The 23,846-nt window shown below is 38.8% G+C and overlaps 2 protein-coding genes across 2 annotated transcripts in view; one reads left to right on the top strand and one right to left on the bottom strand.

The window, feature by feature from the left end:
• Positions 1-5,135, bottom strand: part of IFT74 (intraflagellar transport 74) — a 31,548-nt gene extending 26,413 nt beyond the window's left edge. Inside the window, exons 1-7 of the mRNA XM_065745509.1 lie at positions 4,947-5,135; positions 3,540-3,675; positions 2,967-3,015; positions 2,083-2,181; positions 1,857-1,917; positions 1,323-1,382; positions 274-335 (exon numbers count right to left, since the gene is read on the bottom strand). Of these exons, the coding sequence (XP_065601581.1) occupies positions 274-335; positions 1,323-1,382; positions 1,857-1,917; positions 2,083-2,181; positions 2,967-3,015; positions 3,540-3,675; positions 4,947-5,063 (584 nt within the window). The 5' untranslated portion in view covers positions 5,064-5,135. The remainder of the gene's footprint in view (positions 1-273; positions 336-1,322; positions 1,383-1,856; positions 1,918-2,082; positions 2,182-2,966; positions 3,016-3,539; positions 3,676-4,946) is intronic.
• A 478-nt stretch (positions 5,136-5,613) lies between these two features.
• Positions 5,614-23,448, top strand: PLAA (phospholipase A2 activating protein). The gene is made up of 14 exons (XM_065745479.1): positions 5,614-5,816; positions 7,939-8,132; positions 9,283-9,383; positions 9,473-9,593; positions 9,886-10,053; positions 11,988-12,123; positions 12,615-12,784; positions 14,021-14,178; positions 15,113-15,332; positions 17,301-17,369; positions 18,844-18,915; positions 20,132-20,227; positions 21,231-21,395; positions 22,730-23,448. The coding sequence occupies exons 1-14, from the start codon at positions 5,668-5,670 to the stop codon at positions 23,293-23,295; spliced, it is 2,385 nt and encodes a 794-aa protein (XP_065601551.1). The 5' UTR covers positions 5,614-5,667; the 3' UTR covers positions 23,296-23,448.
• The last annotated feature ends 398 nt before the right edge of the window (positions 23,449-23,846 follow it).

Here is a 23,846-nt window from a genome sequence, read left to right as displayed (position 1 = left end):
TGTTTGGGTATGTCAGGGTGTAATCCGTGACAGTGACCCAAGGGAAACCGAGAAGGGAGAGAGAAGAGAAAAAGAAAAAAAAAACAACTGCGTCAGCGGCCACGCGGCCGCCTGAGCAGAGCCGCGCGCTCCGGGGGAGGGGGAAACAGCGGGTGCAGGTGGGTCTACAAAAAAAACAAAACAAGGGCACGATCTGAGAATGAACGGTAACTTTACTAGAGGAACTCAGATAGAGTTGACAGTACTTGACAGGCATATACTTTGTGTACTTACGCTTGTCTTTCCGTGAAAATTTTATCCACACTCTCAGCATCTCGATCATTCTGAACTTTTAACTTAAAAAAAAAAAAAAAGATATTTGAATATAAGTATATATATATGTATTTTTTTTTAATACAACAGTCAATGTTTTCTGTAAAGGAGAAAGAAGCTGATCAGAATTCAGTAGAATGTAGTAGTGAAAGGAGGAGCAGAGGCCTCCTGTTCCAGAGGTGTTCTCAGGCTGTCCTGAAGAAATAACATTTGAAATCGCAATCTCCCGCATCACCTCTGTTTGAAAAAGAAGTGCAATCAAGTTTGTAGCAAATGAATTTGCATACTATTACTGTAGGATCTATTAGTAAAATATACTTAAGACTACAGATAGAATGCAAATGTAACAGAGCACTTTTCCCTCTATGACACAGACAACGAGACTTTACTTTTCAGTGAAACATGAAAGAAAAAATTGGCCAAGAGATACTCTGGTAATTTTTCAAGCTACCAAAATAATGGAGAAAGTAATCTCAAGAAATGGAACAGGTTTAATGCTCCTAAGCCTTAATACTTGGATAATTGGACTTGGATAATTTGTCTATCTTGGAAAATAAAGAAAATTAAGAACAAAGCTGAGTGACTATGTCATTGGCCAGGTCACGGACTTGACTGGAGTTATTTAAAATACAAAAAACAGAAGAGAACTAAAATTTCCAGAGCATCAGGAAGCTTTAAGTTGCAGTGCAGACAACTGAATTTGCCCTTCATAAGGCAAATTACATATCTGTGCTTTTTAGTGAGATAAATAATGTATTGTAACACTTGCAATTTGAATTGGGAACACAGCCTTCTCAAATCTAAGACTCAGGAGCAGTGACCATCCTTTGGATAGTTGTTTCATGGCATACACACAATGTTGCCAAGTATTATGCTCAATTTAAACTGGAAAAAAAGTATATGTACTTAAATTAGTACCCTGCTTTTCTATAAATGTCATGTGTTCAAAGCACATTCATCTAATATATGCCATCTCTTTGATTAAGTACAGAAAATATTTTATTTCTTACCAAATTGTAATCACGAACCACTTCTGCTATGTCTGTATTGGTGTTAAGTAGATCCACAACCTGAAAACAGACAGAATTCCAAACTGTAAGAATCCTCATTTATTAAATAGACAAAAATAACTATATACACAAACAAACAGGAAAATAAGTAGTAACTCACAAAGCATTCATGAAAATACAGTTTATCCATTATTGCACACAAAAATATACTTGAATTTTAAACCTGAATAGATTTTACAGTTCTCAGAAGTAATTCTCATTTAGCGTAGCTGTACAAACTCAAATACTATGCAGCAGTAATTTCTTAATTGTATATGCAACAGCTTATCCTAACATACACTAAAATTTCTTGTTTTGTTCTCCTTAGCTTCAATTTTTTTCTCTTCCAATAACTGAATAAACTCAGCAATATTAACCATACACTTTTCAGGAAAAACAGCAATGAAAAAGAAGTTGAACTAAAGCAAAATGAGCAGTAAACAAAGGAAAGAAGGGAAAGTTTGTTTGCAGTATCAAAAGCTGATAGTAGCATACCATGTTGTAGTCCTCTAGCTGGCCTTGCCATTCTTTGATTTCACCAGCTAAGGCTTCTGCCCTGAATACAAAACAAGAAGCCAAACTTAAAGCAGTAATAGTTATACTAAAAAATGAAATAATAAAAAAAATTTAATTTAATAGTTCCTTGAAGCCTGCACAGTAGCCTACAACAAGGTCTTGTGACTGAGAAAGTTGACTTTGTATTACTTGCCACAAAGCTCACCTTTTCTCATATGACAAATAAGCAGATTTCTCTTGCTTGTACATTTTTACTTCTTCCTGCAGCTTGTTAATTTCTGATGTGAGTTCACTGGTTTTGCTTCTGTGAAGTAAATAAATAAATTGAATTTAAATGTACAGCTAAAACACAGTGAAAAAACAATTTTTACTCCATGGGATGTGCAAACAGAATCTTCCTCACATAGTACCATGTTTCCAATAAACTATTCCTAAGAAAAACTAGATAAATGAGGAAAAATTAACGCAGTTCTGCCTGATAAAGTCCTAAGCAAATATCAGAAAACCTCGCTATGAAAATAAATGTTTGTATTAGCTCTGGTTGAAACAGTCATAAATACTTCTGAAATACATATTTTAAAAAAATCATCGCATCCTTTCACAGAATATAGATATCATCCATATACAAAACAAAACAAAACCACCATCTTTTAGACTAGTCATGAAATCCTGTAATATGATCAGCTGACAAAGCAGGATGTGTTTTTATCAGTGCCACCTCAAAGCACAAGATCAAAGCATACACTAAAAGGTGCTTAGTTTGAGACTCTACCTCTTAAAAGCTATCAGACCCGTTAAATGCCACAGGTGGAAGCTCAAAATCACTGTTGTTTCTGTGATGAATGCTGTGGGAGAGCACTGAACTTACCTAGCTTATTAACAAAACAAAGAAATCTTCTACTTGGACGTAAGCATAAAATTCCTCTCCTCCTACAAACTGCCTGCAAACTGACCTTCATATCTCAAACAGGACAGATTTTATTATCAGTCAACACCAGTTATCCCACACTACTGTGAAGTACAATGGATGGGAGAAAAGACAACAGAGCTTTACACCTTCCACACTTTGAGTTTATTTTTAAGACATACCTCAGCAGTCCAAGATAATAAGTTTTATCCATTATCTGTCTCTGAGGACCTGACAAAGGAGAATAAAATGAAATGAAGTTTCACTAGACTGTAACTCATTCTGATTTAATAATTTGCAGATTTTACACACAGAGAACTGCCATCTTCTCAGTGTTCTTGAACAGCTTTACTGAAACAAATGAAGGCAGCAATTCCTTTTAAACTGTTGTGTAGGTACAAAATACTTTTTCGGCTACAGTAAATACTTACTATATAATAAAGTATGTTGCAGAATCTTAATTATTCTGCAGCTCTGGAAGAAGAAACAATTAATCCTATCGTTCCTTTTAACTTGTATTTAAATAGATACAAAAATCCTAAGCAAGCTCAGGCACAAAAAAGCCTTAGTCTACTCTGGTAGCCTAAATCAAGGGGCAGGGTGTGCTTTAATCTTCTCCTTCCTCTCACTCCTTGTAGTCATAGCAATTCACTTTGCAATTTTTTAATAGGTGTATACCTACAAAATGTTTTCCTTTAAATGCTCCCTTAAAACTTTCTGAAATACTTTGATACCTACTTTCTACAAAAAAATACCTTTCATTCCAGTTTTCATTCCACTTAATCCCTGCTGTGTGACTGGTCTGTCTGCTACTTTAATGTGAGGCGACAAGATTCCAGTAGCAGTTGAAGAACCAGCACGAGAACCAGGTCTTGATGTACTGGGAGGCATCTAGAAAAACAGAACAAAATCTCACAAAAAAAACTAACTTTGAGTTACGACTTTGTTATCTTTATGAAATCACCAAAGCAACTACAAACTTAATAGTCTCTAAATTCATACAAGAATCTTCTAGTGTGTACACCTCTTCATGTAAACTAAGATTTGGTCAAACATCTCCTGTAGAAAGGTAAGATATTGCCTTTGAGGAGCTGTTCACTGTGCTTTGTGCACAGCACTGATACTATCCAGGTTTCCCAGATGAACTCACGATGCAAGACCTCACTAACCTCTTTCCACCAAAATTACAAAGTAAACTGTCTACAGAATAAAAATCTTCCAATTCTTCCTGAGAAAATGTCACTGAATCATACAATCATAAAGTATTCCAATGATCACCAGGTCCCAACTCCTGGTGCCACACAGGACCACCCAAAAATCAGGCCACACATCTGAGCACTGTCCAGAATCTTCTTGAACTCTGGCAGCTTGGTGCCTTGACCACTGTCCTGGAGAAGCTGTTTCAGTACCTGATCACCCTCCTTATAATCAAATGGACCCTCCCCTGACAGCTCTGTGCCATTCCCTCAGGTCCTGTTGCTGTCACCACAGTACACCCCCTGTGAAGAGCCTTGGGCTGCCATGAGGCCTCCCTTCAGCCTCCTCTGCTCTAAGATAACAAATCAAAACTTCACACGGTACTCAGGGTGATGCCACAATGGCGCAGGGTAGAGTGGAACAATTCCTTCCCTCACTTGGCTGGCAGTCCCTTGATATGACTGGCTTTCCTGTTTGCCTGGGCACACTGCTGACTCGTGTACAAACTGCTGTGATCAGGACCCCGAAATCTTCTTCAGTAGGGCTGCTTTCCAGCGTCTCATGCCCCCATCTGTATGTATAGCCAGGGTTGCCCCTTTCACATACAGAAATTGGCAATTGCTCTTATTAAACATCGTTCGGCTGGTGACGCCCCTAGATTTCCCTGCAAGGCCTCTCCATCTTTGATGGGAGTCTAGTTCCTCCCAATTCAGTATCATCAGCAAACATGCTCCAAACACCTTTTAGTCATACATCCAAGTAATTTATGAAGATATTAAAGTGAATGCACCCTAAAATGAAGACCTGGGGACCCCTGCATGTGGCCAGCCACCAGCCTGATGTAACCCCATTTACTATAACCCTTCTGCTGCATTATGCTTTTTGTTTATCACTGTTGAAAAGTTACAAAACTTTGAGTAACAATCTAAAGATATAAAAGTTGACTTTTTTATCTTTTCACATACCCCTGTTCCTATCCTGGTTGCTGATGGAGCCCTTGCTGCAGAGGACGGCCTTGCTCGCAGCCCTACTCCTGCTCTCGAAGGAGGACGGCCTATGGGAGTTCTGTGGCCACTCGCCATGCCTGTTTCCTTTCGAACTTCTCCCTGGAAAGAAGGATAAGGAAAAGTTCTTTCATTTGTAAAGCTTCTCGAGAACAACTCGTTTTAAGGTTAATTCTTCCCTATTTTCACAGGGACGTTACGTTTACTCCGAACACTCTAAAGCAGCACCCCTCTTAGAAGCGGGGCGCAAAGCACGGACAGTGCTCGGAGCGGACCAGGTAGGGCCGCGAGCAGGCACAGACCTATTCGCAGGCGGCAAGAACCGCCTCTCCTTAACCCCGCGCAGCCATATCAACTCCTCAGGCGATGGCAGCGGTACCGCAGCAACAGCTCAGCCAATCGCTGTAGCGCTGTGCTATCGCGACACCCAGAAATCTCGTTCCCACGTCCTGCTACCAGCGGGGACGACATCTCCCAGAGTGCACCGCGACGGCAGCGCGGCCGCCGTGCCCGCTCCGTGCGGCGCAGTGCATGCTGGGACTTGCAGTCTCGGCTCCTCCCACTGGTGTGTGCTGCGGCATTTCTTCCGGCGCGGTGCAAGGCAGCTTCCGGCAGTTGCGGCGGTGGCGGTGGTTGCGGCGGCTGGGGCAGTTGCTGTGTCAGGACGGTCCCACCTTTCGCGATGGCGGGTGGTGGCGGTGCCTACAGGCTTCGCTGCTCCCTACTGGGCCACGAGCAGGACGTGCGGGGCCTAACGCGAGGCCTCTTCCCCGAGGGCGGCTTCGTGTCCGTGTCCCGGGACCGCACTGCTCGTCTCTGGACGCCCGACGGGTGAGTGCCGAGCGCTCGCGGCCTGGCCCTTGCCTGGCCCAGGGGGTACGGCGGAGTCGTGTGTGGCTGCGGGGATGACTATAGGGATCGCAATGGGGCGAGGCAGCTTATCTGGGGAGCACGGCTGGAGGGCTGCTGGCATTGTCGTGGGTACGGCGACGGTTTCTGTGAACGTGGGAGGCTTCATCCAGGTGATGCTCGAGCTGCTTTCTCCTCGCTGTCAGGGCAGAGGTTATCCTGAAAACGTCACGGTTTTGAAAGGAAAGCAGCGTATTTTGAACGTTTTTGAAGGCTTTTTGATTACCCACCCTGGACAGACAGCACAGAAAATTAAAATACACGGAAGCATTGGAAATGGAAAGAAAAACGTTGTTGGCTTTTTTTTTCTCTGAGATCATCTACTCTGCCCTGGTTAGGCTGCATCCTGAATACTTTGTCTAGTTCTGGGCTCCTCGTGTCAGGGAGGATGGGAATCTTCTGAAAGGAGAACCACTGGAACAATCTGGGGCCTGGAGGATGACACTTCCCTTTATGAGGAAAGGTTGAGAGATCTGGGAATGCATGGCCTGAAGAAAAGAGGAGTACCCGTTGATCTCATCACTGTTTGCAGATATCTAAAGTGCAGGAGTTAAAAGGGTGGGGTCAGATTCTTTTGCTTTTGGTGATACCTAACAACAGAACAAGGGATAGCAGGTGCAAATTAAACACAGCAATTTGTATAGAAACATGACAAGAAGTTATTTACTTTGAAGATGACTGAGCACTGGAGCAGGCTGCCCAGAGAGGCTGTGAAGTCTGCTTCATCGAGATGTTTAGGTCCCATCTGGATACATTTCTGGGCAACGTACCATAGAAGCCTGCTTTGCCAGCAGGGTTGGACTGGATGATCTACAGAAGTCCCTTTCCAGCCCCTGTAATCCTGTGTTGCTGCAAGGGCTTTTCCTCAGGGAGTTGGTCCTGCAGAGCAGTGTGAGATGTGATGGAGGTGCTGCAGGCAGCAATGGGACCTGCTTAGCTGCTTCTGCTTTCAGTTCTGAACTACATTCTGAAGTTATTTTCCAGTGGCTTTCTATGAAGCAGAAGTAGTTGACAGATTTGCCCAAGTGTTTGCACTTATTTCAGTTGGTGTCTGCAGCCATGCAGTTCAGATGGAGGAGGATTAATTGCATTAGTGGTTTCCTGGGTCTTTCATTCCTTCAAGAAGAACTTCCAAAATTGCATAGAAATTTATTGCAGGAAAGGAATTTTCATTCTGACCCCTAATGCCAGAGGATTGCTAGAGGAAGGCATGGCTTATTTACTCAGTCATAGTGTTGGTAGTGGTCATTTCTCTGTTTTGAAGGCTGGGATTTAGGACAGGTTAAGCAAACTGCTTTATTTTACTTCTGTTAGTAAAATTTCATAGAAGGGTGTCACCTTGTTCTTTGTGCCTTCAGGATAGAAGGGCTTTTGAGAATTTATAAGATTTACCTATGTATTCCATGTAGAAATATGTCAGTAATAGGATATAATAGAGATTTTGAGGGGAAAAAACTCAACAGTACTCCTATCATGTGAGCACAGGTAGCATTTTTTTTCTATCAAGAAAAAATATTGATATTCTATATCATAATGAAATATTAAGGGTGCTTCTTGAATTAGGTGTAATCTATTTATTTTAAAACACCTACAATGCTTAAAAATTCTAATGAAGAGATTTTTCAGTCAACAAACTTTCCTCATTTACATACCCTGTTGTTTTGGGTTATACTAGGGTACATTATCGAGATTTGAGACATGGTATGGTTTCACAGAGGCAAACTGCAACTACTTCGGATTAAATTCTCATTAAATTCTTTCCAGTACCTAAAAGGGAACTACAGGGAGGCTGGAGAGTGACGATTTAGCAGGAAACATAGTGGTAGGGACAGGGAGTAATGGCTTTAAACTAGAAGAAAAAATATACGTGGATGGCTTCACATGTTTGTATGCTAGACTATAGTTTTTCTCAAAGTTCATCTGCAGTAATATGCAGCAAAGACTGTAATCCAAGAGCTGGAGTATAAAATGGCTATTGTAATTCAGAACCTCAGGTAAGTACTATTTCTGTTGTGACACTGGACTGATTATTGTATATGTTTAGTCTTAACAGGGGATTTTCTGAAATGCACTGTATGCGTGGCCACTCAAATTTTGTATCATGTGTGTGCATCATACCTCCAAGTGACCTCTATCCTCGTGGGCTGATTGCAACTGGTGGCAATGATCATAATATTTGCATTTTCACAGTTGACAACACATCTCCTCTTTACATCCTTACGGGTCATAAGAATACAGGTATGTACTCTTTTATATTTTAAAGTTTGTTACATACAAGTTTGTGATTTATTTGGAAATTAAGGTGAAGTTGTAAAACTCCGTTTTGATTTCTTTCATATTTACCTTGTGAAACTGTTTAATTATGCCCTTTACAAGTAGCATTTTATAATCTCAATTCACGGAACAGCAGTTTAACATAAGCACTGCTGTGTTCACGCTGATAAATATTTGAGTTTCTGATCACAGGGCAATTTACAGAGTGATATCTCTTTTACTAAGTTACATTTTTAAGAAGCAGTTAATGTAATCCTCTGTGTATTGTGTTAAACTTAGTTTTAGTGTCTGAGTTTGTAGAAGTACAAAGAGAGGCTTCCTGGAATAAACAAGCATTCAGTGCTCCTTTTATTACCTGACTGGGCTGTAATATTAACTGGTACTTTAAAAATGTACCGAATTCTAAAATGGTAGTGCAGAAATTTCATCTCTTCAGCTAAATAATGCAACATGTGTCATTAAAGCAGTATTATATACCCTATTTTAAGCCATAAAATAAAAGATTCATCAATTCTTGCATTAGAACGTAAACGTTTTTTTTGCTTGTTTTTGTTTGCTTGCTTTCATGATCTGATTCGGTATTTATTTATGGAATTCAAAAAGTAAATATTACAAATCTTGGACTTTCTGAGACTCAAGACTCTTAATGTGTTGAAGGATTCAGGAGATCAGTTTGAAACCTCAGCTGCTACACAGCACCAAAAATTACATATTTGCATTATAAATCTCTTGGCTTGCTATGACAAAGAAATTAAATAGTGTCAATGCATAGGAAGTTGTGGAATGCCTTATATTCTTCATAGAAAATTTGGGGTAGTTCAGCAGGTAAAAGAACATCTGGTGTATTCCCTTCAGAGTCATATAAAGCCATGGTGTTATACGAAGCAAGTTGGATTCCCTTACAAAGAATGTATATGGCAATTTTTGCAGTAATGCAAAACATTAAAAAAGTAAAACCAGCTACATTTCTACTTAATTTTTCTCCAAACTTCTCAATGATAGGTATGCTGTTAATGACAAATTATTATCCTTGAATAAATAATTGAAAATTGCTGGCATGAGGTTGGTGGCAGTACACGAATCTTGTCGTTGTTCATCTGAAAATGCATTCCAGTTTGCAGCCTTTCTTCTGGAAAGTTCGGCACACTCTTAAGTGGATCGTGGGATACGACTGCCAAAGTCTGGTTGAATGACAGATGCATGATGACATTGCAGGTATAAAGTTCTCTTGCATGAAATAGGTACTGAATTTTACTTTGATGAGTTTAATGGTATTGTGGGATTTTTTATTTTTTTTTTTTCAGGGTCATACAGCTGCAATATGGGCAGTAAAAATACTGCCTGAACAGGGATTAATGTTGACAGGTTCAGCTGACAAAACTATTAAGCTGTGGAAGGCAGGCAGATGTGAAAGAACTTTTACTGGTAAATATTGCTGCAGGTGGTAATTTCATTCCTATGTATAATTAAAAACGAGGAAAAAATAATTGGAAACTGCTGAGATTTCTGTAAACTGAACAACTTTAAGGCAGGATTTTAAAAATCTCTCTCAAGTTGTATACCCAGAATTCTGGTTACTTTTAAAGATTTAGATTTCCTTCAGTGCTTCCATTATGAAAGTTGGTTGCCAGAATATAGATGTGAGTTAAATAAAAGTGATATACTGCTGGTAATTGAACAAAAAACTGCATAAAAACATTTTCTTTCTTCTACAAAGGCCATGAAGATTGTGTAAGAGGTTTAGCTACTCTCAGTGAAATGGAATTCCTTTCTTGCTCTAACGATGCTAGTGTGCGAAGATGGCATATCACTGGCGAGTGTCTGCATGTATATTATGGACATACAAATTATATATACAGTGTATCTGTCTTCCCTCATTGTGAAGGTAAGTTTATTTTTTGTGACTATTAGCCAGCACTCTTCCAAAAGGAATTGGTAATATAGGCATTCAGTAGTTCTGTGGAGCTGCCGTAACTGAAGAACTCAGTCAGCACTTGGTTTTTCTGGTTCACATGAGTAATGAAAAAGTTTCTTATCAACTCCAAACCATGTCCCTGGCAGAATTATGATAGCAGATTAGATGAAAGTTCATAGGTAGGAAACCTTGATAAAGTGATACACAAAATTACCATCCACGTAGCAGTAATGAAATACAAACAGCTGTGGACTATTAATATAGTGGGCATGTTTTAGCAGTTTTAAATTATACACATTTCAGTGAATAAGGAATTGATAGAAGGGTCATGGCCAGAGGGTGGTAGTCAGTGCCTTAATGTCCAGGAGGAGGCTGGTGGTTTGCGGTGTCCCTGGGGATTCATCTTGGAGCCATTACTCTTCAACCTCTTTACCAGTGACACAGGTGATGGGATCAATTGTACCCTCAGCGAGTTTGCTGATGATACTAAGCTGAGTGTTGTGGTTGATAAGGCAGAAGGTGCAGATAGCACCTAGAGAGACCTTGATAAACTCATGTGAAAATGAGATTCAACAAAGTGAAGTGCCCTGTTTTGCACTAGGTAATCCTACCTATGTATACAGAATGGGAGAAAAATTCCTTGCTGAGAAAGACTTAGGAGTCCTTGTAGATGAAACTTAACATGAGCCACCAGTGTGCACTTGCAAACCAACAGTATCCTAGGCTGCATCAGAAGAGGGGTGGCCAGCAAGGCAGGGAGGTGACTGTCCAACCTGTGTGGCTTCACCTGAAGTATTGTGTCTAGGTCTAGGGTCCCCAACACAGGAAAGATGTCCAGCTTTGGAAGAGAGACCAGAGGAGGGCCACAAAGATGGTCAGAGGGCTTGAGCACCCTTCCTATGAAGACAGGCTGACAGCAGGGCTTATTATGTGTGGAGAAGGCAGTGGAGAGACATCATTGCGGATTTCCAGTATTTTTTAAAGAGCTTATAAACAGGAGGAAAATGAACTTCTAGTGTGGGTCAGTAGTGGTACGACAAGGGGGAATGGTTTTAAACTAAAGGAGGGAGGACTTAGATTTTCACAGGGAGGGTGGTAGCATCTGTTGCCTGCAATGGTTGTGGATGCCCTGTCCCTGGAGATGTTCAGGCCCAGGCTGGATGACGCCCTGGGCAATTTGATCTGGTTCTTGATCTAAAGGTTGGCAACCTTGCCTGCAGCAAGGGGGTTGGAACTTGATATCCCTTCCAACCCAAGCCATTCTGTAATTTCAAAGTACCTTAGAAATATTTTAGATCAACAATTTTATACATGAGGTGTATGTATTTGTTTTGAGAGTTAGAGGCTTTGAAGGTTCAGAACTAACCACTGCAGACAGTTAAAAAATAAATTCAAAATAATTTAACTTTGTGTGGTGTATGAGGTATTTATGCATTTGCTCATTGATAAGGTGGCTATGTATCTCAGTCTCTTCTGCACTGAAACTCCTCATAAGAGAATGTGCATGATTTTGTGCAGGTTTTATGTGCGTCTACTGAAATAGCAGGCTGCCCTTGCAAAAATCTGACACTTGAAACAACAGTAATGTTCTTGAAACTGTAAAACAGAACAATGATAGTTTCAAGTTCTTTGTTTAAGCTCTTGGAAGGAGAAGGCAATCTTTAGTTGTAAACAAACTTTTTCCCTGGCTGCTCAGTCTGCAATTTTTTATTCACTTTTTTTTTTTTGGACAGACAGCTATGCGGTTACTTCAATTTACCACTGTTGTTAAGAAAAGCATGAAAATATAGAAAGGTTCTTTTACTGTTTTAATTTTTAGATAACAGTGGTAAGTGGCTTACATACATGCTAACATAGTATGCTAAAAATGGACTTTAAAGCTTTTATATTTTTTTTCTTTTCAGATTTTGTAACCACTGGAGAAGATAGATCTCTTAGAATCTGGAGGCAAGGGGAATGTGCTCAAACAATCAGACTTCCAGCTCAGTCTGTATGGTGCTGCTGTGTGTTAGACAATGATGACATTGTAGTTGGTGCAAGGTATCCATGTCTTATTCTCAGTATGTTTTCAGGATTAGATCTGAGAAACCCCAGGTGAAATTGTGTGTATCCCTTTGACTGTCATTCCCCACTGTATTTAAAAGTATAACTATGAAGATGTGTATGGAAATGTAAATTTATGTACTGTTTCAGCCAAAAGGTCATTCTTTTGGTATGCAAATGGCAGAGGTAAAAAGTGAATTCTTTGGGTATGTGGTAACATTGAGACTAGACTTCCTATCAAATGCATTCTTTATATAGTATCAGTCATATCCTACCTTGACTTGTGTTATGTACCTTCAAGTTACCTTTGTACGTCCTTCTGTAGACCTTCTTTTAGCACAAGAGCAACTTAATTAAAAAAAAACAAATAAAACAAGGATTACTGGAAATAATGGCAGTTTATTATGATATAAAAATTCACTATTAGAGTGTATATAGTTCTGACATCTAAAATACTAATTTTCTTTCAATGTTTTCTCTCCATTCAGTGATGGAATCATAAGAGTGTTTACAAAGTCTTTGAAGCGAACAGCAAGTGCTGAGGAAATCCAGGCTTTTGAAAATGAGCTTTCTCAAGCATCCATTGACCCTAAAACTGGTGATTTAGGAGATATTAATGCTGATGATCTTCCTGGAAAAGAACACCTTAAGGATCCTGGTGAGTTATGTTTACTTCTGTTATGCTAGAGGTGCCTCCAGATCTTGATTCTGACATTCTGAAACTTTCTGTACATTTCAAAATAAAGGCTTTTACAGTTTTGGTATTTTTAACTGTACTTCCAGTTTACTTTCCTTCTTTAACAGTTGCTGAACTTTACAGTTAACTTTACTTACTTTAACAGTTGCTGAAGAAAACAGCTAGATTTTGTTCTGCTTTCCTTTCGCTGATTCTTTTGTTGGCAGGACTGGAGTGATAAATATTTACATACACATATTATATATATATATATTTTTTTTTTTTGTATACCAAGAAGGTAAAAAAATAACTACCCTGTAGAATAATTTAGAAAAAACTGGCTTTCAGGATGCTGCAGTGTGTTCAAGATGTTCTGGATCTACTATGCCAGCTGCACAATAATAAAAGAGACAGCCATAAAACTCTCAAAAGGACTACTAAATTTCTTCTCCATCTTCCTTCCCCCACCACCCCCCCCACAGAAAAATAAAAAAATGTATATATGATGTAGCTTTCAGCTTGATTTTATACTTTTCAGGTACTCAGGAGGTTACTGAGGAAAACAGTGGGGTAAACTGTAGTTAACTCTAAAATAGACAAGTACTTTTCCCCAGGTAAACAGTAACTTTGGCCATTGATTCTAACCAGCAAGTCATGCAAGTCTTAAGTCATACAAGCCTCCTATGTTGTTAAACCATCAGAGAATATCACCTTCTTAGTTGTCACCTCCCTGGGAAAATGGTGAACTTCTGAAATACTTAAGAACTTCTATACAGAAAGGGTTGTTAAGCAGTGGAACAGGCTCCCCAGGGAAGTAGTTGAGACACCATAACTGGATGTGTTTAAAAACCATTTGGATGTGGTGCTTGGGGACATGACTTAGCAGAGGGTGGGTTGTTTGAGTTAGGGTAAGTATGGTTAGGTCGTGGTTGGACTTGGTGATCTTTGAAGTCTTTTCTGACCTGAGTGATTCTGTGATTCTGACTGCTTTTACAACTCAGTCTGGTGACATATAATTGTAAAATTCTATTGTCAGATATTCTGCTATTCTTGCAACATATACAATCTAGTTTTCTGTGCTGTGACTTCAAGTCTTGGTGAACCAAGACTTGAAGTTGCAACTAATCTCTTCATCTTTATATTTGATTTCTATGCAAGGCTTCCTTCTTAAAAGTGAATTTTATTAAATTTAAGTCTGTTAAATATTCATGTCTGCAGGAACAAGAGATGGACAGACACGGCTGATTAAAGATAATGGGAAAGTTGAAGCATATCAGTGGAGTGTTAGTGAAGGAAGATGGATAAAGATTGGTGAGGTCGTTGGTTCTTCTGGAGCCACACAACAAACATCTGGAAAGGTTTTATTTGAAGGAAAGGTATATCCAATATTTTGTAGGCTTTATTGCTTTCTCAGTTGAACGCTTTATTTCAGATTCTGATTATGACTTAGCTATAATATAGATTAAAAAATAGGGATTTACTGATACTTCTTTGCATATCATTGATTTATTATAACTGTATTTATTTATAAAACCTATTTATTACAGGTAGGACTATAAATGTTAGTTTTTGTTTTACTTTTTAAATACTTTTTGTAAAGTCAGCAAACAAGTAGCAGTTATTTTGCAGAAAGACCACCTGCCAGCTATTAAAAAAAGGATCAAAATCTGTGCTATAAATTATAACTTCGATACAGTAATATCTAACTCCCTTTCCAAAGAGAGAGAACCCTGCAGCTTATAACGTCAGGCTGACCTGAAATACTAGGTACCAGTTTTTCTCTGTCCTTTTTCTAACTTTGGAACATAAAGACAGATAATCTGAAAAGTAACTATTTTCTTGAAGCATACCCATAAAAATTGCTATATAGCAACAAACTTTCTCTTCTATGCTTTAAAAAAACCAACGGGTTTATTCTTATGTAGTAGTAGTGTGCTTTTTCAACCTGACCTTTTTCAGGTGCCTGACTGTCTTATGCCAATACCAGCAGTCAGAACTGTCCATGAGATACTTAGTAATACATAATGATAACATATGTACATATATAGCAGTCTAGCCTGTTTTTCTTGAAATAGAGAATTTTGGAAAATGTAGGGTTTAGTTAAAGCCTTTTATTTGTCAATGGATATAGTTACAGTCTTTTATTTGCTAGAGATAGTGTATGAGACCACTACTGATACATCCTGCCACTTGCAGAATTAAAGTTTTTAGACTTAGGTTTGGACCATTGTTAAGTCTACGTTTTAAATGTCTCTATGCAAAATGTACGGACAAGTGCCCCACTTACTTTTGTTTTTATCCTGCTTACAGGAGTACGATTATGTCTTTACTATTGATGTAAATGAAAGTGGACCTTCCTACAAACTGCCATACAACATTTCTGATGATCCTTGGCTGACTGCATATAACTTCCTGCAAAAGAATGATCTTAATCCAATGTTTCTGGATCAGGTGGCCAAGTTTATTATAGACAACACTAAGGGGCAAGCAACGTTGAGTACAAATACTGAATTTTCAGACCCCTTTACAGGTAAAAAAAAATCAATGTCAATTTTTGTGATGTACAACCTAAAAGTTAAGTGACAAAGATGTGTACTTCTAAATGTTCTTGCTATGCTTTGAATTTTTCTCTTAAATATATTCCTTCACAAGAGTAGGGCATGAACTTAGCAGTATGGTTTAGAGCATTGTGTATACTATAGTTCTGCTGCAAGCTTGCTATGCGTATCTGGCAGCGTAGGTCACTTCTCAAGCAGACAAAAGCTGCAGGATGATTGAAACTGGAAAGAGTCTCTGGAGATCATCAGGTTTAACCTTTGAGCTCAGGTAGGGGGGGCCAGGGGAAGCCAGTTTGTCTGGGACCATAACCAGATGGCTCTTGCCTTCCTTCTAGCATGGGAGACTCTTCAGCTTCTCAGGGCAACTGCTCTGTCATGTGCATGATTAAAAAGCATTTCCTGATGTCCAGACAGAACTTCCTATGTGTCAGTTTGTTTTGTTGCTGGGCGTGCCTTGGAAGATGCTGTCTCTTCCTTCTTAGTGTCCCGTGGCCTTTCACTGTTTTCTCTGTTGTGTCCATCTGTCTTGTACTGGGGATCTTAAAATTGGAACAGTACTCCAGGTGTGGCCTCCAAACTGCTGAATAGAGAGGAGGGATCACCTCTTCAGCTACTGTCAGAACTTTGCCTAGTTAGCACATTATCCTTCTTTGCAGTATAGTCCCATTGCTGACTTATCAGCAGCTTGGTGTCCGTCAGGACTGTGAAGTCCTTTTCTGCCAAGCTGCTTTTTAGTAGTCCCTAACACATTCTAGTGTCTGGAGTTGTTTCTCTCCAGGTGCAGTGCTTTGAATATCTCTCTGAATTTCAAGAGGTTACTGCCTAGCCAAGTCCATCTAGGCAGTAAGACTACCAGCTCTCTGGACTATCAGCCACTCTTGCCATTTTGTTTTGCCTGCAGATTTGCTGAGGGTGCATTCTACTACTTCATGCATGTCACTAGTGAAGGTATGAAACAGGATTGGTTCCAATACTAGCTAGGGTCCATTGCCACTTACTGGCTTCCAACTAGATGTTGTGCCACTGATGCCACCCTCTGGCCCCATGTCTTCAGGCAATTTTCAGTCCATCTCACCATCTCATTCTCTGATCATAAAAACTTCAGTGTCCTAGTTCCTGCACCACATGGGTGTCCTCAAATGATGGAAGGCATGGCACAGAAAGACCTGACAAGAAAAATAGACAAGCTTGTAAAAGCTGTGAGGTTTTTGTCAGAGTAAGTCTCAACAAAATGTTAATCAAACCAGTTGTATTTTTTTCAGTCTAACCTTTCTTTTATAATGTAAGGAAATGTTATATTTTATACTAGGTTAACAGTGGCCAGATGCTGTTAATGCAATGAATAAAATGCAAAAATATAACTGGAGAAAGAATTGAAACTGAGTGAGATATGTGAGTAATGCCTTTTCAGGCAGGGAATGAAAACTGTATTTTATTATTATTTTAGTTTATTAAAAAGCAAACTTAAAAGTTAATTACTCACCAGCCAAACTGTGTCCATTGATTACATCCTCTCTGTTGCATTACAGCATAATCCACTATTCAAACAGTTCAACAAAGTTATAGGTAGAAACAAAATATAAGGAAGATAATTAAGCTAAATGTTTTTTTTTTTTTTTTCTTGCAATGAACTAGAGATGAGTTTAGATGCCATCAGTCAGATTCATTTGTCTCATGGTGCTGCAATTGTATGAACTTATGCTCATACCTTTAACTTGACTCTGTCCAAATGTATAATGATTATGTCTCGAAAAAAAAAAAATCTGACTGAAATAATTAGATTGAATTTTCTTGATCACTTGGGGAACTGTGTAAAGAGGATCTAACTTGTCGTAGTGCCACAATAAGCCATGAGATGTATTTGGTTGCCTTCATTTTTCAGTTGCAGCTGTCTGAAAATACTGATAGTTCACTAACACCAAGGATGTATGTTTCATTAGGTGCTGGGCGTTATGTTCCGGGCTCTTCATCTCTGTCAAATACAGTGCCTGCAGCAGATCCATTTACAGGTAATATAATATTCATTATCTTTACTGCAGTTCATCTTGCCAGCGTTTAAGGTGTGTATTTTACAGTGTTCAATTAGTGTGTTTGGCACTTGAACCCTATTTCTTGCATTCCTCCACTTGGGGTAGCACTGTGGGTCAGACTGATAAGCTCGATTCCACTGATGTAAGAAACATCAAAGCCTGTCATCTGTTTTGCAGAGGAGAAAGCCCTCTGTTTGTCTAGTCTGCCTTATGTCACTCTGTACTCTAAAGCAAACTAGTAAGATCTTAAATGCTATGTTTTGCCAGTCTTACAGGAATGGCCAGCTCAGGATCAGGCATTTTCATAGATTATTTTTTTTCTTAGTATTCTCTTTATCTTATTATGTGACTATTACTGGTACCTTTATAAGCTAAATTTTAGATTCTAATATTTCCTCTTACAGCTAGTTTTAAATCCTTCTCATTTGTAAGAAGCCTGTTTGCAGAGGCATCTCATCCTGCCTAGAAGCTTTTGATCTTCAGAGAAGGGTAGTGTAGACATGGACCTTCCCTCAGAGCTCTCTTAACTACTCCTGATTCTCTACAGGTCTTTCTTGGCAGTGTCACTGATGCATAGGTGGAAGAGTAGCAGGGGTTAAAGTATGAGGGCCAAGCAAGCTGTGGCAGATCTGATGACATCCTGTGTCCTGGCTCCCACCAAACAACAAAATTCCCAAGATAAGAGAACAGGTCACATCAGTAGATAGGTGTCTCCATACCCTGCTGGAAGCCTCTAACCACTCTGCTTGCCTTTTCCCTTTTGACACATGCTAGGTACAGTCTCAACTGCCTCTGTTGTATTCTCATTTGGTATTTGTCCTCACCACTGCCTGGCATATTTGTTCTGCAGTTGCATGTGTCCATGTGGAGCAAAAGCCTCCCTGCTGTTACTTGAAGTCATAGCATTCCCCATCTTGACAGTCTTTCTCCATACTCCTTCTAATATGGTCTCCAGCTGTCCTTTGTCGCTTCCTTAATGTGATTCAATTTCTCATATCTAAAAACCTTGCCTGTCTCCTCTGAGCTCTGCTGATGATTCAAGGCTTTGTCACCTGAGTACTTGGTACCACATGTAGAGCCTATCTTCCTTCAGGAGAGGCCATCACTGCTGTAGGCAGAGGGAGAAGGCAGGCCTGGGCAGCAGCCCAGAGTTCTTAATAGTCATGGCACATTGTTGTACCAAGGGTATGGGCATCGGTGGTGCCAGAAAAACTTCCAGAATGTCTCCAAACAGTCACTTAGCTTGCAAGCGCCATCACTGCCACCAGTGCTATTCTCACACCTACATAGAAAAAATCCCTAAGTTTCAAGAAGGGTTAGAGGACTTCTTCCTAATTCTGTTAGAGCAAAATAAAACCCTTAGTAATGATATTTCAAAACTACTGATGAAAAGTATGTATGCACTACCTCTTTACTAGTGGTGGTGATGAAAAAGTCTAACCTCTCTATCCAGGTGCTCGTCGCTATGTTCCTGGTTCAGCATCAAATGTGGGAGCTCCAGTGGCTGGGCTTGATCCATACACAGGTAAGAATGAGGCCTGCCATGTAAAGGGCATCTTTTTCTTTGGTTGTTCTTTTGACATGGATTCTATACTGTTACAAATGTATACTTAAACATTACAAGCAGATTGAAACTGCTTATATTTTTGAAATTATTCAGAAAGCAAGGGGAACAAAGCTTTCTTTTACATGTAGGAATTGTAGGATGTCAGGGGTTGGAAGGGACTCACAGGGATCATCGAATCAACTCCTGGTTCTACACAGGACCACCCAAAATTCAAACCCCATGTCTGAGAGTATTGTCCAAACACTCCTTGAACTCTGGCAGCTTGGGGCATTGAGCTCTGCACTGGTTAGCCTGACCACAGTCTTGTGAATAACTTTTTTCTTACACCCAGCCTGATCCTCCTCTGATACAGCTCCATGCAGACTTATGAGTGCAGCCTGCAGACTCTTATTCATTGTTCATCAGTTGCTGATAATGTGTTGTTAGTGGTGGTTGTTGTGTTAAAAGAGTTTTTTGTAGCTGAGAATATGCTCAATCAAATAGTGTTCTTGTGCTCTTTTCATCTGTAGTGATTTCCATGGAAATAAATACAAAGCACTCCTTTTGGAGTGACTTCCATGCTGTAGTGCCATATGCACAGAAGCATTATAATACACATTAGGAGAAGATTTTTGGTATGCTAGTAATCGTTGCACAAAGAAACAAATAAGTGCAGTTATAATGGAAGTTATACAATATAATTACTAATTCTTCTGTGAGTCTAGAAAATCATAAATTAGAGCTTTTTATTAATATTGTGATGTTGGTTTAATCTTGTGTTCGATGTAACTTTGTCCTACTGCAGATCTAGGTCTGCTTATTAGGAAAATAAGGAGGAGCAGAATAAATGTTATTCTAAAGCCACAGACCTTTCATATCTTAATTCCAATATCAATTTCTAAGACTGTATTTTTGTTTCATTGTAATTGAGATACCACATAAGCAAGTATGAATTTTTAATATATCTGTCATAGAGAGAACACAGAGGAAGAAGCTTTTGAAGGATTGCATTAGGTTTTAACCCTTGCACATAAAAATGTACATAAAAAATGTAAAGAAAGACAGCAATTTGCATTTTTATTAAAAGAAAAAATCCATCTGAGTGATGGACAGTGGGAAAGTCTTACTGGTAGGGTAATGTTCTGTGTCAGACACTTTGGTATGCTGTTAAACTTCTCTTATTTTGTTCATGTAGGAATGGGTGCCTACCAATCAGCTAAAGCTGAAAATGTTTATTTTCCTAAGAAGGATGCTGTCACTTTTGACCAGGCCAATCCTACACAGATTTTGGGTCAGTATCTTAATTTCAAGGATCTTTTTTTTTTTCATCTGTTTAAAACAAATAACCTTTTTTTTTTCCAAAAATCTAAATGACTTCTAGTAGTTCTCCTGCTCTTTCTCAGTTTTGACCTTTTAAGATTATAGTAATGGCTTTAATGGTGGATGTGTTAGAAGGCCTAGGAATTCTTCTGTGGTTTACTTCTCTTCTTATATCTAATGCAGATTATCTAGGGTTTTGTTTTTTTTACTTCCTGCTGTCTGCTCTGTTCAGTGTTTCATTTACAGAGGTGGTACACCTGAACAGTGAGGTTTTTTTTTCTTCTAGCTGCTGGATAATGTGGGTCTTATGTAATCCCTTTCAAGTTTTGCTCGTGAGAGTTTCAATTTACTAGAAATTCAAAGTGTAATCTGTGCTGTGCTGAAGGTATTATGTAGTTTCAGAGTCAAGTGGTCTCTTTTTTTTTTAGTGTTTAATCAGAACTTCTGCATTACAGAAAATGGTATACAATGTTTAGTAGTAGGCCACGCTTTCGACGAATGTTGCTGTTGCCTTGTTTCTTCCCATCCAATACTCATATTCTGTAATGTAACTATTCCACAGAATCAATACCTATTTGTCTCCTGGTTGGTTTTTTTTTCAGTGTGTTCTAGTGGAGTGCCTTCAATGTGGTTATGAGTTTTGTAAAACTAGTTTGTATTCACACTATAGGAAAATAGAATACCTGGTTTAAATATATCCAGATTAAAATTTTATTCAAATATTTTTCATTTCTTCTCTTCTGCGTCTTTGCCTGCATGTAGGCTAAAATGTGAGCTCTGAATCAGCATGGCAGTATTAAAGAGGCTTGACAGTAGTATTTGTTGTGGTGATGAAAATTAGAAACTTGAAATCGTGAGATGTCATGTTTTTAAATGATCATAACAGTTGTAATTTCTTCAGAGAAATACTACAGAACGCTTTACAAAAATTTGTATTTAAGTTGGCAGTAATACTTCTTCAACTGGTCTTACAGGTAAACTAAAGGAACTTAATGGCAATGCAACTGAAGAACAGAAACTTACAGAAGATGACTTGGTAATCTTAGAAAAGTTACTGTCCACAACATGCAATACCTCTGCAGAAATGCCTACAGCACAACAAATCCAGACTTTATGGAAAGCAATTAACTGGCCAGAAGGTAGACATTTGCAGTTATTTTTTTGTACTGTTGTCTCAGCAATACATCACTATGAACCAGAATCACTGTGAACATTAACTCTGTTAATGCTGGCATTTACAGAGTCTGTTGTAAATAGTTAATAACCAAACAGAACCTAGAGGAGGACATACAGTTGCTACTAAAGATAACAGTGGCAGCAGCATGAACTGCAGAGCTGTTAATTAGCAGACTGTTGTTGGCACAAGAACAAAAGTAAAAGAGAAAATAACTGTGACTGATGTCAGTATCTATTTCATTAACTGGAACTTCTTTAAGAAGCTCAGAGGCTTTTTAGGAAACAAAGCAAAGTTAAGAGTTCTATCAAATGAGAGATAAAATGAGTTATTTAAATTTATATGAATATATATCACTAAACTGTCTCCTATTTAATATGGTGGGGCTTCTGAAGATTATGCTGTCTGGGTTAGTTACATGACATTCTGAATGAATGCAATTGGAGTGATACACTGTCATTAGGTAACATAACATTGTCAGTACTGATGGTTTGGCTCGAAAGACTATCTTGTTTATGAACATACATCCTGAAAGAATAGGGTACATTGCATGTACAAATACATGCAATTTGCATAATAAAATATGCAGTTTGAGATTAACTGCTTTTTAAAATTAATCTTACAAGCTTCTTAACAGGATTTTTTTTATTAAAAATTGCTTACTCTATGGAACTGGGAGCTGGTGGTGGCTCATTTCTTTGTACAGTAGAAAAAGTCTGATATGCAGTATCTGTAAAATTAATACTTCATGTCTCTGGAGGAAAAAAAATGCTTAATGAATTGATAAGTAGATTCAGTTTCCTTGATATGGCTATAAGCTTGGAATACTGATAATAGACCTGAGGAGCCAAACATATTTGAGATTTGGAGAAAGTGAGAGTAACTAATGAACAAACTTTAAGTATGGGCTCCTTTATAGTGATATCCAGCTAATCAGTTGAATGTACTTTATTTTTCTTCTAAACTATGCCTGAGAATTAATTTGGCCTAAAAACAACCTTGCTTTTCCTGCAATCAGTTCTGTACCTATACTAAATCCTTAAGTTGCAGCATAAGGACAAATGGCAATGGTACCTGTGTATTTAGTCACTGGGAAGCTTTGAGAAACTTTGTGGAGTCTGTCCTAAATTAAGCAGGCTTGTTGGTGGTTGTTGGTTGTGGTTGTTTTTTTTCATTACTTGGCTTTGTTTCTATATTAAATTGTTACATCCCCTAACTTTGGGAATAGACAGTAAACTCACAAGCATGCTTGCACCCAATGTAAATTTAATACTAAAATATATTTTTCTTGTTTCTTAGATATTGTCTTTCCAGCCCTTGACATTCTTAGGTTGTCCGTCAGGCATCCTATTGTGAATGAGAACTTCTGTGGTGAAAAGACTCATGTGCAATTTATCCATCTCCTCCTCAAATTTCTGAACCCTCAAGGAAAGCCAGCAAACCAGCTGTTGGCACTTAGAGCTCTTTGCAATTGCTTTGTCAGCCAAGCAGGCCAGAAGCTTCTGATGGAACAGAGAGATGAAATAATGACACAAGCAATAGAAGTGAAATCAGGCAGTAATAAAAATGTCCACATTGCACTTGCAACACTGACATTAAACTATGCTGTATGTTTACATAAAGTCAACAACATTGAGGGAAAAGCTCAATGCTTATCAGTTATCAGCACGGTTATGGAAGTTGTTAAAGATCTTGAAGCTGTTTTTAGACTCCTTGTGGCTCTGGGAACACTAATCAGTGATGATAAAAATGCCATGCAATTAGCTAAGTCTCTTGGAATTGACTCTCAAATAAAGAAGTATATCTCTGTGTCAGAACCAGCTAAAGTAAAGGAATGCTGTAGATTTGTTCTTAATCTGCTGTAATTGTTTTACTTAGCACTTGAGCAACACACTATATACAGAAGAACATATGCTTTTGTTCATATTTTGTGATGATATAATGGAGAAAATACTGTGGTTGACTTAAACTTGATTTGTTGTGAATTACTGAGCAAATAAAACTTTTCACTCTCTTCATTTGACTGATTTTTCTGAAGTCTGCTGTGCGCAGAGTTGCTGCAGAAGGCCCTCCTGATGTAGATCACCAAGTCCAAAAGTGTCAGAACTTAAACAACATCTAGACAGAAGTGTAGGAAATGGTTGTGATCCAGTGATGCCAGCTCCCTTGCCCTCCCAGCCATGTTTCCATTTTTCAGCCCACTGTTTCTTGACTATACTGTTTGCCAGCAGAGAAAGGGTCCTGATACAGGGTCAGCTGAATGGTGCTTTTCAGCAACTTGTTAATATTGGCTGTATTCCCTGGTCAAATATGCTAGTGAGAAAGTGACGTTCATATAATTTCCAGCATCTTTTTTCTGCTTCTTTTAAAACTTAGATATCTTTTGTCTTTTCCTATCTAGAAATCAGTGAACTTT

The sequence above is a fragment of the Cyrtonyx montezumae genome, unplaced genomic scaffold (genome assembly GCF_038088225.1).
Source record: "Cyrtonyx montezumae isolate F1298 unplaced genomic scaffold, pur_monq_1.0 scaffold_36, whole genome shotgun sequence".
NCBI lineage: Eukaryota > Metazoa > Chordata > Aves > Galliformes > Odontophoridae > Cyrtonyx > Cyrtonyx montezumae.
This window is presented reverse-complemented; position numbering and strand designations above follow the sequence as displayed.